The sequence below is a fragment of the Leptonychotes weddellii genome, chromosome 9 (genome assembly GCF_054177405.1).
Source record: "Leptonychotes weddellii isolate Sample4059 chromosome 9, ASM5417740v2, whole genome shotgun sequence".
Taxonomy (NCBI): domain Eukaryota; kingdom Metazoa; phylum Chordata; class Mammalia; order Carnivora; family Phocidae; genus Leptonychotes; species Leptonychotes weddellii.
The window spans coordinates 126,389,793-126,404,396 of record NC_138377.1 but is presented as its reverse complement, the minus strand read 5'-3'; the positions used below and the strand labels follow the sequence as shown (position 1 = coordinate 126,404,396).

The 14,604-nt window shown below is 44.0% G+C and overlaps 1 protein-coding gene across 1 annotated transcript; it reads right to left on the bottom strand.

The window, feature by feature from the left end:
- Positions 1-12: 12 nt before the first annotated feature.
- Positions 13-14,254, bottom strand: LOC102732141 (iron-responsive element-binding protein 2). The gene is made up of 9 exons (XM_081831827.1): positions 13,847-14,254; positions 12,536-12,673; positions 11,479-11,697; positions 8,748-8,817; positions 7,476-7,659; positions 6,587-6,726; positions 4,443-4,614; positions 2,585-2,685; positions 13-634 (listed from the first exon to the last, which is right to left on the bottom strand). The coding sequence occupies exons 1-9, from the start codon at positions 13,945-13,947 to the stop codon at positions 473-475; spliced, it is 1,287 nt and encodes a 428-aa protein (XP_081687953.1). The 5' UTR covers positions 13,948-14,254; the 3' UTR covers positions 13-472.
- Between the last annotated feature and the right edge of the window lie 350 nt (positions 14,255-14,604).

The following is a 14,604-nucleotide window of genomic DNA, read 5'->3' as shown; positions in this document are numbered from 1 at the left end:
AAATACTTGGTCCTATCACCCAGCACGAGAAGTACTTGGTCCTCTATCACCCAGCACGATAAGTACTTGGTCCTCTGACACCCAGCACGGGAAGTACTTGCCCCTCCGCCACTTAGCACAAGAAGTACTTGGTCCTCTATCACCCAGCATGAGAAGTACTTGGTCCTATCACTCAGCATAAGAAGTACTTGGTCCTCTATCACCCAGCACAAGAAGTACTTGGTCCTATCACCCAGCACGAGAAATACTTGGTCCTCTATCACCCAGCACGAGAAGTACTTGGTCCTCTGACACCCAGCATCGGAAGTACTTGCCCCTCCGCCACCTAGCATGAGAAGTACTTGGTCCTCTATCACCCAGCATGAGAAGTACTTGGTCCTATCACTCAGCATAAGAAGTACTTGGTCCTCTACCACCCAGCACAAGAAGTACTTGGTCCTATCACTCAGCATAAGAAGTACTTGGTCCTCTATCACTCAGCACAAGTACTGACAAAGGTGGTGGTGCAGGAACCTGCCTTTTCATTCAAGCAAGCTTGGAAATCACGTTTCATGTCCGTCACAGCAACTCTATCCTGAGGTCTCTTTGGACCGCTGACAGATGCAACTATTGAATTCAGCTGAATCCGGATCACCTAAGAGACAAAAGGGGAGAGGAAGACAAGGAATGAGAATTTGTTAGGTAGACTGCAATTCAGCACTACTCCCTGAAGCAGAATAAATACATCCACATTTGTTGTAATGGTGATCTACATCCCCAGAAATAAAGATTTTAAAACAATCCCAATTAATTTGTGAAATAGAACATACAAACATTGGCTAAAAGCGAACACCGATCAGTATGCAAACCGCCCCAACACCAGCCGTGTAGTCTAGAGTATCTTGTTCCCCCGATTTCTTTCCCCTATCGTCACAGATGCCTGATGATAAAGCAGATGCCTGTGACGGCTATCGGTCTTCTGCCCAAGCTCCAAATTCACCCTTCCCTGCTCTGTGACAACTGAGGTGGGTTCAGGAAACACTGCTCCTTCCTCGGTGTGCAGGGCGCTGAGTCTGGTCAGCACAGGGTGTTGGAGGGACACAGCAGAAGGACTCTTCTCTTCCTAGTTCCAACGTGTCTAGCTGGCCAGGCTCCAGCAAGGCCACGCTTTTATTCCTTTGTCAAAAAAACCCTGTATTTTCTTAAAACCCAACCTCCCAAACTAGGTTTCTGTGCATTTCTTCTGGCATTTCTACCGTTTTCCTCTGTCCGTTTTATTTGGGCATAATCAGTCCAAATGAAGTTTCTCTTCACTATGGGCTTCACCAATATTTCACAGTCCTGTCGACTCTGACTGATCCTAACTGCAACACCCACTGTACTGTAGTTTCACTTTACGGATCCAGATGATCCCTGTCTTTACATCTTAATGAGTTTGTCTTGAAATCAAAGTCCTGATGGGCTTTAGTTTTATTTCTTTAATCTGGTCTGGTCTTTAATAAGCAAATTTATTCCTCTTTACTATACAATGCGAGGGTTTTCACTTTTCTTCTTCTTTCCCTTTGTCTTTAAAAGCACCAAATAAACAGAGCTCAAGGGGACCAGAAAATGATGAGTCAAGGTAAAGATCTCCCCGAAGTTCACACGGATTCAGGTCCTATGGGCACTACACGGGCCTGCACTACACCTGTGTGGCCTCGCTGGTCCACCCATCACGTCTGCCGTGCGCCGGGCACTGCTTAGGGGCTGGAGCTGCAGACCACACACACCCGACAAAGCTCCTCTCCTGGGAACTTACTTGCCTTCTGGACGGGGCGAGAGGCAAACAAGTATAAAAATGAATAGATTTCAAGCAGGGATACATGGTATGAGGAAAAATAAAGCTGAATCAGAGAATGACTCCTGAAAACAGGAGTTTTCAGCTCCTGTTAGTCAGCTAAGAAAATAGCTTAACAGTTAACCAGAGTTAACTTCGACAACACCAAGTAATTTGAGAGGCTGACACACTCCTAGAAAAGGAAGGTCATGAAAATTCAAACTGCCCTGAATGTGAACTTTACTTACTTCAATACAAATTTCCAACAGGTAAGAAATGCAGGCCTAGATTACAGAATATCTTTAACATTTAAGACCACATCACTGTAAACTCCTTTCACAGCAATTTCTACGGAACGCAGACGCTAACCAGATGCAAGCATCCCCGGAACAGACAGGTTCAGAGCACATCACGGTGCTCTTATCATAAAGTAGAAAAAAATCAGAGTGAGAGATGAAGAGTCCATTTTGTGTTTTAAATATTAAAAATTTAGACTTAATAAAATGTAAAATTCGCTAACAGAAATCTACGTAAACTTAATGAATGAAATCTAAGCAGAGTCACAAGTAACGTTAACAGGTTAAATGGTAACGACAGTCGACGTTTGCTGAGCACTTCCTGGGTGCCTGAAACCACTCTAATGCCTTTAATCTAATGTACTTGATCCCTTCAGAACAGCTTCCTATTTCCGAGCTGAGCACACAGAAGCAGAGAGGCCGCAGAGCTGCAGGCCTGGAGCTGGCGTCCAGATGCAGGCGGCCGGGCGACGAGGGGCTCCTCCACACACACCTGGGAGTACGCGGGTTCTTCTGAATTATCCTGGTCATGTCGAAACAATTTCACAGCTTTAAGGTATGTTTCCATTGACTCGAGTTTGGCTTTGTCAAAACCTAGAAAGAGTTAACAAGGACAAAAGTACAGTAAGAAATTTTGAACTCTTTCGGGGTGAGGTGCTGAATTCCAATGAGCAAGAAACAGACACTGCACATTACTAAGTACTCAAAATACAGTTCTTTACAAATTGCTAACTGATACTACTCTCAAGAGTAGTAAAAATTCTACCCTTCATGAAAACTTGGAGCCCCCCTTTAAAAGTTACTCAGAGACAAGATGAGAAACACTGAGCCAGTTCTATAAAACTCACAAAACCTACAGTTGGCAGAAAAAAAATCAGTAACCTTGAATATAACACCCAACACAAGGGACACTCATTATTTTCCAGTATGAATATAAAAATCAAAATGAAAACATAAATGAAGCTTAAGGAAGTTTCATGAGCAGAAAGACAGAGGTCTAACAAGATCTTCCAGAAGGTAAAAGAATCTAGATGTTAACCACAGGCAGTTCTCTGCAAACCTCGTGGGAGGTACACAGTGGGGCGGATCGTATTTTCCAGTGACTGACCTAACAGTACACACCCCGAGTTGTATGTTCTTCCTACAATGTGACAATGACATCCCTCCGTCAAGGGGCAGAATCGACCCCGTGGACCTGAGCTACGGGACCCCTGGCTGGCTGGCGCTCGCTCTCGCAGGTCACCCTGCCCTGGAAAGGCCACCGCGTGAGAAGGGCCACGTGGGAGATGTAGCCTTTCTCAAATCTCAGCTCTGGCCACTACGAAGCACCCGTCGACAGGTGACGACCTTCAGGACCCCAGGCCCGAGCTTCTGAGCCTCGCGGTTGAGGCTGCGGACATCATGGAGCAAATACGGGCTGTGCCAGCCGCGCTACCTACGTCACTGCCCATGGACACTGTGTAGCCCTGGGTGATTATTGCTGTTCTAAGCCGTTAAGTTTTAGGAAAATTTGTTATAGCAACGGATCATTAATACATAAGTCATATTAACATGCAAGGGAGGAGGCACCTCCACCATTTCTCTCTAAATGTTCTACCCACCAAATCCCCTTTAGAGAAAGCTCTGCACTCGATGAGAACCGTCCCAACATTCCAAATGACCAACTATCCATTTTGCCATCTGACCTATTAACTTCTAAATCTGCCCCCCAAGTGAAGAATACTAGACTCTATCCCCCAAATGTACTTATGATCAGAGACCAGTAGTTCGGCAAGGTCTCTCACAAAAGGGACGTGGGGGGTGTGAGGGGAGTACAGGAGCACCTTCTGGTTTTAGAGATCTTTCTACACTATGTCCTCAATACAAGAGGGTCCAACCTCCTGTTTATCAGGCTACAAAAAAGATCTAGAACCTATAACCCTATGCTGCTTCTCACAAAATGGTGTTACTCTATAGACGGAGCACGGGTCCCCAGACCCTTGTGTCTGGTGGCCCCTCTCCTCCTGTTATGGGGACACTGTGAGTCGTGAGTCCACACACGCCTGCCCCCATCAAATCGCAGCTCTGGCCGCTACGAAGGCCATGCTTCCTGGAAGCAGTGGACCGAGACCGGTAGCGGACTCCTCCCTCGAAGTCACTGTAAATGGGTCACACGGGAGGGACTAGGTTTGGAGGGCACAACACTCTTTAAAAGACATCTGAGGCAGTTTATTTTAAAGCCACTATTTCAAAATAAGATAATTTCCTGAACATTAAATACCATGCACACAGTAGTTCTTTATTAGGAAATATTTCAGACAGACACACTGGATGTGTAACACATTTATCCTAATGATCTTTCATCTTCTTACCTGTATGTTCTAAATGTTTTAACGTCACATTGTCAACAGGGAAAAAGCTGAGGACAGCACCATATTCTGGACACATGTTTGCTATTGTGGTCCGATCCACTATAGATAACTGTGAAACTCCACTTCCAAAAAACTCAACAAACTTTCCAGCCACTCCTACTTGCCGGAGGTGCTATATAAAGGGATACACAGAAACGCACACAAAATTAGTAAGATTGGCATGGATTCTCCAAAAAGCACAAAATCTAATTTTTAACTCCTACCAGTGACACTGGATCAAAGAGGTTCTCTGCTGTTCTTATCAAACGTCAACTCACTCTGGGTTTGCAGGTATTTTAGGACAAACACAGAAGACCAGCCCAATGTCACCGCCAGGCAGGACAGAAAGGGCTTAAGGGCTGAAAACGGCTAGATCCACACACGAGTGTCAGACGGGACAGTGCACGTGGTAGCTGGCAGCCTCTCTTCTTTCTTAGAGGACGCAAAACAGTGCTAACCACTGATGCCATCTTAGATGTAATGAAATACAAACATGCTGATCAAACTGTATTTAGATAAAAAAATACGTATTGGCTACAAAAATTCTTCGAATTCCAACCCTGGTCCACATATTTACAGCATCATTCATTATTGGTAAGTTTCATTTTGACAGGATTTCACACGTCCTTGTAAAGTCACGTTTCTGAGTTATCACCAAGTGACCACCATAGTGGCTTGCCTAACTACAACACGGCCTCAGACTGGGGCAGGAGACGCCTAGGGAGGTACCGCGAATGAACCACCTTCAACCCAGGAGTAACATTCGGCTCGAACACCGCAGCGGTGCGAGGGGTCGTTTAATCCACTCCTGGATGAAAGGCTGAGCTGTTTCTTTACACTCATGGTTGTGCTTCTGAGGATCAGAGCAGCACACGTAAGGTGCACTGAGCTAAAGACTGAGGTACCACGATACACATCGTGAAAAATAATACAGATTAATCCCATAAAGATAATGAATAGAACAGAACCTCCGGAGAGAAAATATTTAATAATATGAACATACTGATAGATTTAAGTTCTGTGTCAATATGCCAAAATTTAAAAATAGACATGTAATCTTGTTACAAAAAGATATAGCCAGAAGGGTCTAAAAAGTGGCCTTACTTCTCAGGTTACCCAAGGGAAAATATGGATTTCTCTAAAAGCATATTAAGATACTCCTTTCCTTTAGGAATAATCCTGCAATTCTCAATTTAACTTCTTATCTTTCAGTCCCATACACCGAATTAATGACTGTCAACATGTTTTCAATTGGGGAAGAAGGCTCCATGCTAAATGCCGACAGGGCGGCTGGATCTTTCCTTTCCCTGCGGAGAATCTCGAAAGCCTTCAGACCAATAATCTAACCAGAAAAGTGGAGACTCTAGGATCCAAACTGGCATTGTATGTGGGAGAGTTCCCACACTCATGTATTTAACAAAATGGACTTAATCATTAAAATAAAGTTATTGAAAACCAGAAATTTAGGATGGAGAGTTACAAATTACTGTTCACTAGGAAACTCCAGAGTACATGTATTAAATAGCATGCAGCCAATATTTTAAAAAGACAGGTTAAGTTTTTCCATAATCCTTTGGAAGAATTAAAACAGCCAACAGACGATCTTGACACTGGCATACTTCTACAGTCCACATTCCCCAGGAGAGAAATAGTTTCTAAAGGGCAAATGATTCAGTTAGGTATTAAAGAGATGCAATTACTTTTCCTAAACAGGACTCTCTAATCCACGTGGTCAGCAAGTGTTAATGGCTAGGAGCCCGGGTGCGTCCTGTTGAGCACGCACTGCTCAGCCCGGTGACCCTCTGCCAAGTCATTAAACCTGACCGTCTCGTTTTCTCAGAACTGATATGGCGCTGGTCACAGTAGCTCTTCCAGGCTTGTGACGAGGAATGAATGAGGCATCAGGTCCAGGGAACAACGGCACGGCACACACTTTTGTACTTCCCAGCGCCAAGGAAGCTTCTGTATCTGCGGCTGCTCCCGGGATGGTCACTACGAGGCCGCGGCCAAGAAAGCCACACGGAGGAGGCGGCGCAGAACCCAACGCCGCCCTCACAGGGCCCCTGTACGCAACGTCTACTACGTCTCACAGTTGGCACAATTACCTTTGTAATGCCAAGCACGACATCTATGGATGTGACAAAAGGGTTGGATGAGCCCGTCAACTCACACCCAACCACCTCCGGCAGAGTAAGAGAGACCGGCAGGCCCAGCATGACTGCTTCGGTTTCAATGCCTCCAACCCCTGAAGCGAAAAAGACAGGCGGTGAGCACATCTGAAGATCATGTATGGTCTACGTGGGGTCTCCGTGGAACATCTAGTCTCTGAGTGCCCCATGAGCTCATCTTACTCACGAAGCATCTCAGAGCCGCCACATTGCTGCTATTACTGTGGACACGGACCCAACCTCCTCAAAGAACGACTCCACTCACACGGATGAAACAAACTGGTGTTTACCTTCCCATTAAATTCAGTAAACGTTCTGTATTTATTACGCTGATACTGTACTGTGCTTGTCAAGATACAGAAAGAACAGAAGCCAGGGCCTGTGACCCTCAGAAAGCTCAGTCTGAGGATCAAGACAAAAGAGTCAACAATTCTAACTCCCTGTAAGAGACTGAGAGCATTCTGCCAGACGGAACAGCCAGGGGTCCGTGACTTGTCTTTAAGGCGCGTGCGCAGACGGCCGGGGGAAGAAGGTCGCAAAGGGCCTTGTATAAAATGCAAAGGAATGTGGAGCCCTAAGGAAGGCCAAAAGAGCCCCGCAGGACTCGGACCAAGGAGTAACCATGTCGTCCCCAAGATCACCCCGCGACAGAAGTGCTGTGTCGGGGGCACTGTCCACACACATCCAGGTCCAGAGTCGTCCCGTCGCCGCTGTTACGGGGAGGAAACCACCTCAAAGAGCCTACAAAGACCAGCTACCTACGCTCCTTCACAACGTTCCTGACACTCTCTCCCCCCAAATCAAATTCAGTTAGTGGTTTACTTACCCCACCCCAGAATGCCCAAGCCATTCACCATGGTTATGTGAGAATCGGTGCCAACCACACTGTCTGGGAAGAGGAGGTCGTCTTCTTCAAAAACCACTCTCGACAAATACTCTAAGTTTACTTGATGAGCCATTCCAGTTCCAGGAGGGATTACGGCCACGTTCTTAAAAACTCTTGAACTCCACTATATCATGTATAATTAAAAAATCCAAGTGTTGGTATATCAATTTGTGCTCACAATCAAAATACAAGTCAATACTGACACTAAAAACATTTTACCGATGTTCAATATGGTCAAAGTTTACAATAGACACGTGAAGATAAATACACAGATACTAACCCTAAACATATTCATTTTGCAGATTATTAAAGCAAAATTAAGTCAAAGAGAAATGTTCTACTAGTCCAGATAAATGGTAGTTTTCAACTGTGCCCGCCCCAAGGACTGCTGGACAGGAAGAGAGGCGGCAAGCACAAGGCCTTCCCACAACCTCAAATGATAGCCACTTGGTTTCATCCTATTTTATATACTGGGGTTTCCAACAAGACTTTATCTGAAGGGAGAAAAGGTTCTACTGCGACAAAGCATTTAAAAACTACTAATTTAGGGGTGCCTGGGTGGCTCAGTTGGTTAAACGTCTGCCTTCGGCTCAGGTCTTGATCCCAGGGTTCTGGGATCGAGCCCCGCATCAGGCTCCTTGCTCAGTGGGGAGCCTGCTTCTCTCTCTGCCCCTCCCCCTGCTCATGCTCTTTCTCTAATAAATAAAATAAAATCTTTAAAAAACAACAAAAAAGTGAATTGTGCAAGACTGCTGAATCTCAGATCTGTACCTCTGAAACAAATAATGCAATATATGTTAAGGGGAAAAAAAAAAGAAGATAGCAGGAGGGGAAGAATGAAGGGGGGGGAACTCGGAGCGGGAGACAAACCATGAGAGACTATGGACTCTGAAAAACAAACTGAGGGTTCTAGAGGGGAGGGGGATGGGAGGATGGGTTAGCCTGGTGATGGGTATTAAAGAGGGCACGTTCTGCATGGAGCACTGGGTGTTATGCACAGACAATGAATCATGGATCACCATCAAAAACTAATGATGTAATGTATGGTGATTAACATAACAATAAAAAAATTTTTAAAAATGTGTCACATGTGAAAAAAAATTAAAAAAAACAAAAAACAAAAAAAACCCCTACTAATATGAAGAACTTAAATATCAAAGATCAATATTTTGTGAATTTCAATATAAAAAATTCTCCCCAAATCATGTGTACCTTAAAAAATTGAAGCCTCTCTCGATTTCTGCCAAATTCTACTTCTTGGTTTTTTAACACTGTTTCAGGTCTAAAAGGAAGAAGAGCCTGCATTAAATGTATGTATCACAGAAAAGACTGACCTTGTTTCTACGTATTCGTTCTTATGCACACACAAATACGTTTAAAAAAATTCCTGGAACAGCAATTTACTAGACTTCTCAGAAGTAGCTGTTTTCTTCCAACAAGGAAGCTCTGCTTTCAACAGCACTCATGGCAGCTACGTCCAGGGCTCGTCCACCCCCGGCCCCCAACTGTACTGACATATCGCTATGTGAGTCGGCTGCAGCAATCAGTAACGCAGCAACCTCGTGCACTTCCTCCCACCTGGGCCTGCCGCACCTCCACTGGGCACGTGTAGAAAGCTTCGAGCAGAAATGCTTGCATTCACCTCACCCAAAATGGAAAGCTTTATTTTTTGCGTAAGTGGCAGTTTACTCTGTATGGATTATAAACGTATTTTATGTGCATTATGTAAACTAAGAGGTAAAAACAATCCACCTCCAAGCAGTAAACACTGTCACTTTCAGGAAGCTATTTTTATCTAACGGACATTTAAAAGATGATTTCTAGGGGCACCTGGGTGGCTCAGTCACTAAGCGTCTGCCTTCAGCTCAGGTCATGGTCCCAGGGTCCTGGGATCGAGCCCCGCATCGGGCACCCTGCTCCGCGGGAAGCCTGCTTCTCCCTCTGACCCTCATCCCACTCGTGCTAATAAATAAATAAAATCTTTAAAAAATAAATAAAAATGAAAATAAAAAATGATTTCTAACAGTTTTAAGCTGTTTCTGCCAGCTGGTGATCAAGTGTTGACTAGGATATCAATACAACTTAAATTACATGTGACCTCCAGGGTCTAGACGATTACAGATGTTCACTTGTCAACTTTTTTAAAAAACAAAGATTCCTTGACTAATTCATTGCTGAGTGATCCCTTGAAGCCACAGCACATCTCGATGAGATTTTCCTCAGGACTCAGGGAGCCGGTCCGATTACTGTACATCCCACAGCACGTACGGCTATAAAGTGCCCCTCGTTCATGAGCTCAGAACCCGACTTCAAATTAGGCAGTGATTTCCAGGCCCATTTCCTACCCGTCCATTCCCTGTCTGGGTCTGTCACGGACACTGCACCGAGGCCCCGCGGCACCGAAGGGAGCCACTGGTTTCCTGTATTCCTACACCCAGAGACTACAGTCCAACCCATCCAAATGCTTTGTGATTTGGAGTCAAAGCTGGGGGGAAATGTTACACCAGATTGTATTGTAATCAGTAAGTTGCCCTTTTCAGGAAGTTAATTTCTGTGTTAAGAAGGGAAGCTCAGGGCGCCCAGGTGGCTCGGCTGGTGAAGCGGCTGCCTGCAGCTCAGGTCATGGGATCGAGCCCTACATCGGGCTCCCTGCTCCTTCTCCCTCTCCCTCGGCCTGCTGCTCCCCCTGCTTGTGCTCTAAGTAAATAAAAATCTTTAAAAAAAAAAAGAAGGGATGCTCATCTCAAACATCAACACGCACCTAACAACCAGGACAACTAGGTAGCAGGAACAAGGACTGCTTATATAAAACTGTCATAATCTGATGGCAAGGAACCTACAGATTATACTGAATTCCCGGAAAGGAAGAGCACGTGAGATCACTATGACCGGAGGCCTCATAGAAATACTGAGCCCCCAATTGTACAACCAGAGAGAATCTGAAAGAACCAGTTTACGGACACACGAATTAATGTATCATGTGGCTCTTAGGATAAGATATGTGTGGATATCATTCTTAGCTATTCTAAATCTTAAATGTGTTACATTTTTCTAATTTGAAAAAGTATGTCATTTTCTTACTAAATTAAAAAAATTTCTGACAGTCTATTGACAATGGGGTAAACAACATAACTCTTAAATATAACAGACTTTGGAATCTTTATAGCATACAAAAAATTCAAGTATAGAATTTTTTTTTTTTTAAACTACCTATTAGGAGATTTTACCAACTCCTAAGAAGAGAATTCTTTTCTGGGCAGGTTCACCACTTCCCATAGCACCAGACAGGCAACTGCTTACCTAAAAGAGGTTTTTATCATTGTAATATTCATAACATCAAACTCTTCATGCAACTGGAAAAAAACAAGAAATCTAATAGGAGAGAAAAGCTAAAACTATAAATAGGGAATTCACAAATGCAATGTGAACGAATAAAGAACATGTGAATGGTACAGATTCACTAAAATAAATGCAGAGTTTAAGACGGATCCCATTGATGGGCGCCTGGGTGGCTCAGTTGGTTAAGCGACTGCCTTCGGCTCAGGTCATGATCCTGGAGTCCCGGGATCGAGTCCCACATGGGGCTCCCTGCTCAGCGGGGGGTCTGCTTCTCCCTCTGACCCGCTTCCCTCTCATGCTCTGTCTCTCATTCTCTCTGTCTCAAATAAATAAATAAAATCTTAAAAAAAAAAAAGACGGATCCCATTGTTCTGCTTACATTAGTCACAAAAATTAAATATATTTATAGAAAAATCTTAAGAAAGGCTTTCTTCCTTCGGAACAGAAATCAGTAACGGGAATACCATCTTAATTGGCTTAATTTGGGGCAGGAGGCGGCGGTGAGGTCATAGGAACCAGGAGGGGAAGGGGACAAATGAGATTTCGGTAACTGAAACATAACCCAGCACTGATCAATATTTAAAAAAAAAAAAAAATCCCATACTCAGGCACTGGTTGCAAATGAAAAGGACAGAGAATGGGTGTGTTCTCAATCTGCGAAGACAATTTTCCTGAGTTTCGGCCCAGCTCTCCAGAATCGCACGATCCTCGGCAGGTGGTCTGGCCCCTGCAGGGGAGCTTCTTGGGCTGTGCTCGGAGTGGAGAGAGCTTTCCTGCTTTCTGCAGGTCGCCACCTCCAGGATTTGGAGCATTCTGTATTGCACTAGCATTCCAAAAAAGGAAACAGAAAAAGACCATTTAAAAGTGACAGAAATTTAGCTTTTCAAAAAGCACACACTTGGCAAAATTATCAGGAACTAAGTATATGTTGTTCAAATGTTAATACAGTATTTAACTTAGGTTTAAAAACCCAGAAATAGGTCACTTAAATTTATGGAGATGAAAACACAATTCTATGTGCCCAAGAAAATCATTTTCATCTACTTCTACGACAATTTAAATGACTTTTAGCAAGCACCTAAGTGGGTTTTTCCCATGTAACAACTGAAAAGCAGCACATAGCCACAGTGCTAATCTAGAGGGCAAAAGCGCTCGCGGGCTGCAACAATCGTCTTGGTCCGTGTGAAAGATCACAAGAGAATTAGGTTTTCTCTAGTCTGACCTTGGTCACAGGGACCTTCTAAATAGACGTGTATTTCAGTGGGAGGAAAACATAGTTTTAGTACGCACTGTGATTTTAATCACCAATTAATTAAAGACATTCATGGCTCCCGTCTTTAGATTCTCTCTCGAAGGCAAGTAGGTTAAAAAACAAAAGATAATGAAGAAAAATTCACTCCACAAAGCAGGTTCTAGGCTCATACATTTTTATCAAAAATGGCAGCAGAAGTCTACAAACATGAACACCATTTTAAATTCAGACTCCGTTAAAAAAATTCATCAGTACATAAACTTCACCAGCTCTGTTTCTAGATCAGTGTACACTAAATGTGGCAGGCTTCACTCAGGCACCCACAGTCTCTGCTCCCTTTCCTCTAACCAGGGGGCTGGCTGCCAGCCACCTCGCACAGCTGTCTTCACAAATATCTGTGCTCACGTACCATTTACTGAAGTCGATCTGTAAAGAATGGTCAACTGTGAGATCTGTCGGGCAGGCAGGGTGGACCTTCTTTGGGTCACCTCCAAGAATTTTCACTGCCTCCCTCATAGCAGCAAAATCCACCATTGCTGGTATTCCACTAAAAAATAAAGAATGATGAAATTATGGTCTTAATTGTACGTTCATATGCTCAAATAAGATACATTTGTTCAGTTTTACATCTAAACATATCCCTTTCTAGTTTGTACTCGTTAGATTACATACTTGTTATCCAAAGTTTGACATATCCTGGTTTCATGAGAATTAGCATTAATGTTACTGAGAACTTGAGTGTCACAAATAACACAAGAGAGAACTTTTAGAGGCAAAAGGAACCTTCCAGAAAACTGTCTATGTATTCTTTCCCTGTCTTAAATTTCAGGAGACTCCCCTCCCTCCCAGAGGCTTCTTAGGACTCCAGGCTCTCAACTAGATGTACGTGCCTCCAGACGCCGGAGGCATGGCTCGTCAGAGACAGGAGCCTGCAGGGAAGATGGGGTCGTGACCACAGAACAGTATCGAAAATACTGTAATAGCAGCGCACACAGGGTATAAAGAACAGTGGCATGCAAACCAGATTTGGGGGGTGAGTGAGGGGGACACTATTATTTATCTAGCTAACTCCTACAGCTCCTTCCAAACTCTTCCAATAAACAATTCCTGGGGACTCAGATCAGACTCTGGATTTTATTCCAAGTGTGATGGACGCTCACAGGTGTACAGGGGAATGACAGGACCTGGTTAACATTTTTAATCAAGTCACATGATCTACCGTGAAAAGACAGCACAGACTGTAAGTGTGCAAGCAGGGGTCCTGGCTAGAGACACTAACAGCTGTAGTCCTGGTGAGAGCGCCGGGGGCAGGACCAGGATGGGGGTGGAGACGGTAAGAGGTACGTGGGCTCAGGACACATCTCAAAGGTAGAGTCCACAGAACTTGCTGACAGACTGGATTAGGCAGGAGGGAAAGAGAGGAGTCGGGCATTTCCTATGATGGGGAGACATGGAGAGGGACAGGTATGGCAGCTGGGCAATAAGGCTTTGCATGTCTAAGTCTGAGAAGCCCACTCACCAACTGGGGACGACAAGCAGGCAGAGTTCCGCAAAAGCAGGTTTTCAATAAACAGTGCAAGAAACAAGCACCTCATTTTTAATGAACTGCTTTACTTTAGAAAGGACAATTCTTTAAATTTATAAACTAATCTTCAGAATTAAAAACAGAGCCAACCATCAGGGAGTCTGAATGTTAAGAAGGAAATGCTCGATCACTCACGTAAAATCTTGAAGAAGAACACGGGCAGGGAAAAAGGGCACTTCAACATTGCTTTGTTTGGTTTTCCAGTCTAAAATGTTCATGACATCTTCCTTTTTCATTAAAAAGCCATCACAGTTCCGCACAGCAGCTTCCAACAGGACCCGTATTGAGTAAGGCAGAACATCTGAGTCAGAGACAATATTACTATTAATAAGGGCATAGTCTTAACTACATACTATAGAAATCACAAGAGCAAAAAGTTAGATAAAGACAGGGATGCACTGTTTTCTCAGTCTCAGTAAACATGGAGGAAAACACCGTTTATGTTAATATCAGGCTTACTATAAATTTGACTTTCCCACATGTCAGTCAAGGTGCTGAAAAAGCAGAGATTAAACACTCTTGAAAGAGCTGCACATTTCTGAAATGGGCACGAGACTGACCAATACTTAACATTCAGGGAAGACACAGAAAATGAGAATAAAATATAATAATGAAAACATCCCTAAACTGTACAGAAGTCTGTAATAAATTTTAAAGATTTCCATCAAAAGTGGTTAGTTTAAAACAGGGTGCTTACATGAGTCAAATTCACTTCATGCTAACTGTCACTCACCCTAGAGTCCTCGTTTAAGTGTATCACAGAGACACAGACTCCAACACCGTAAAGTTTTCAATCATACTCAAGTCTCACACCAGATTTAAGACTGAGTCAGTGTGGGGCCGGCTGCGTGACTCCCGGCAGCCCACACAGCGGACCACTATGCAGCTGTCTA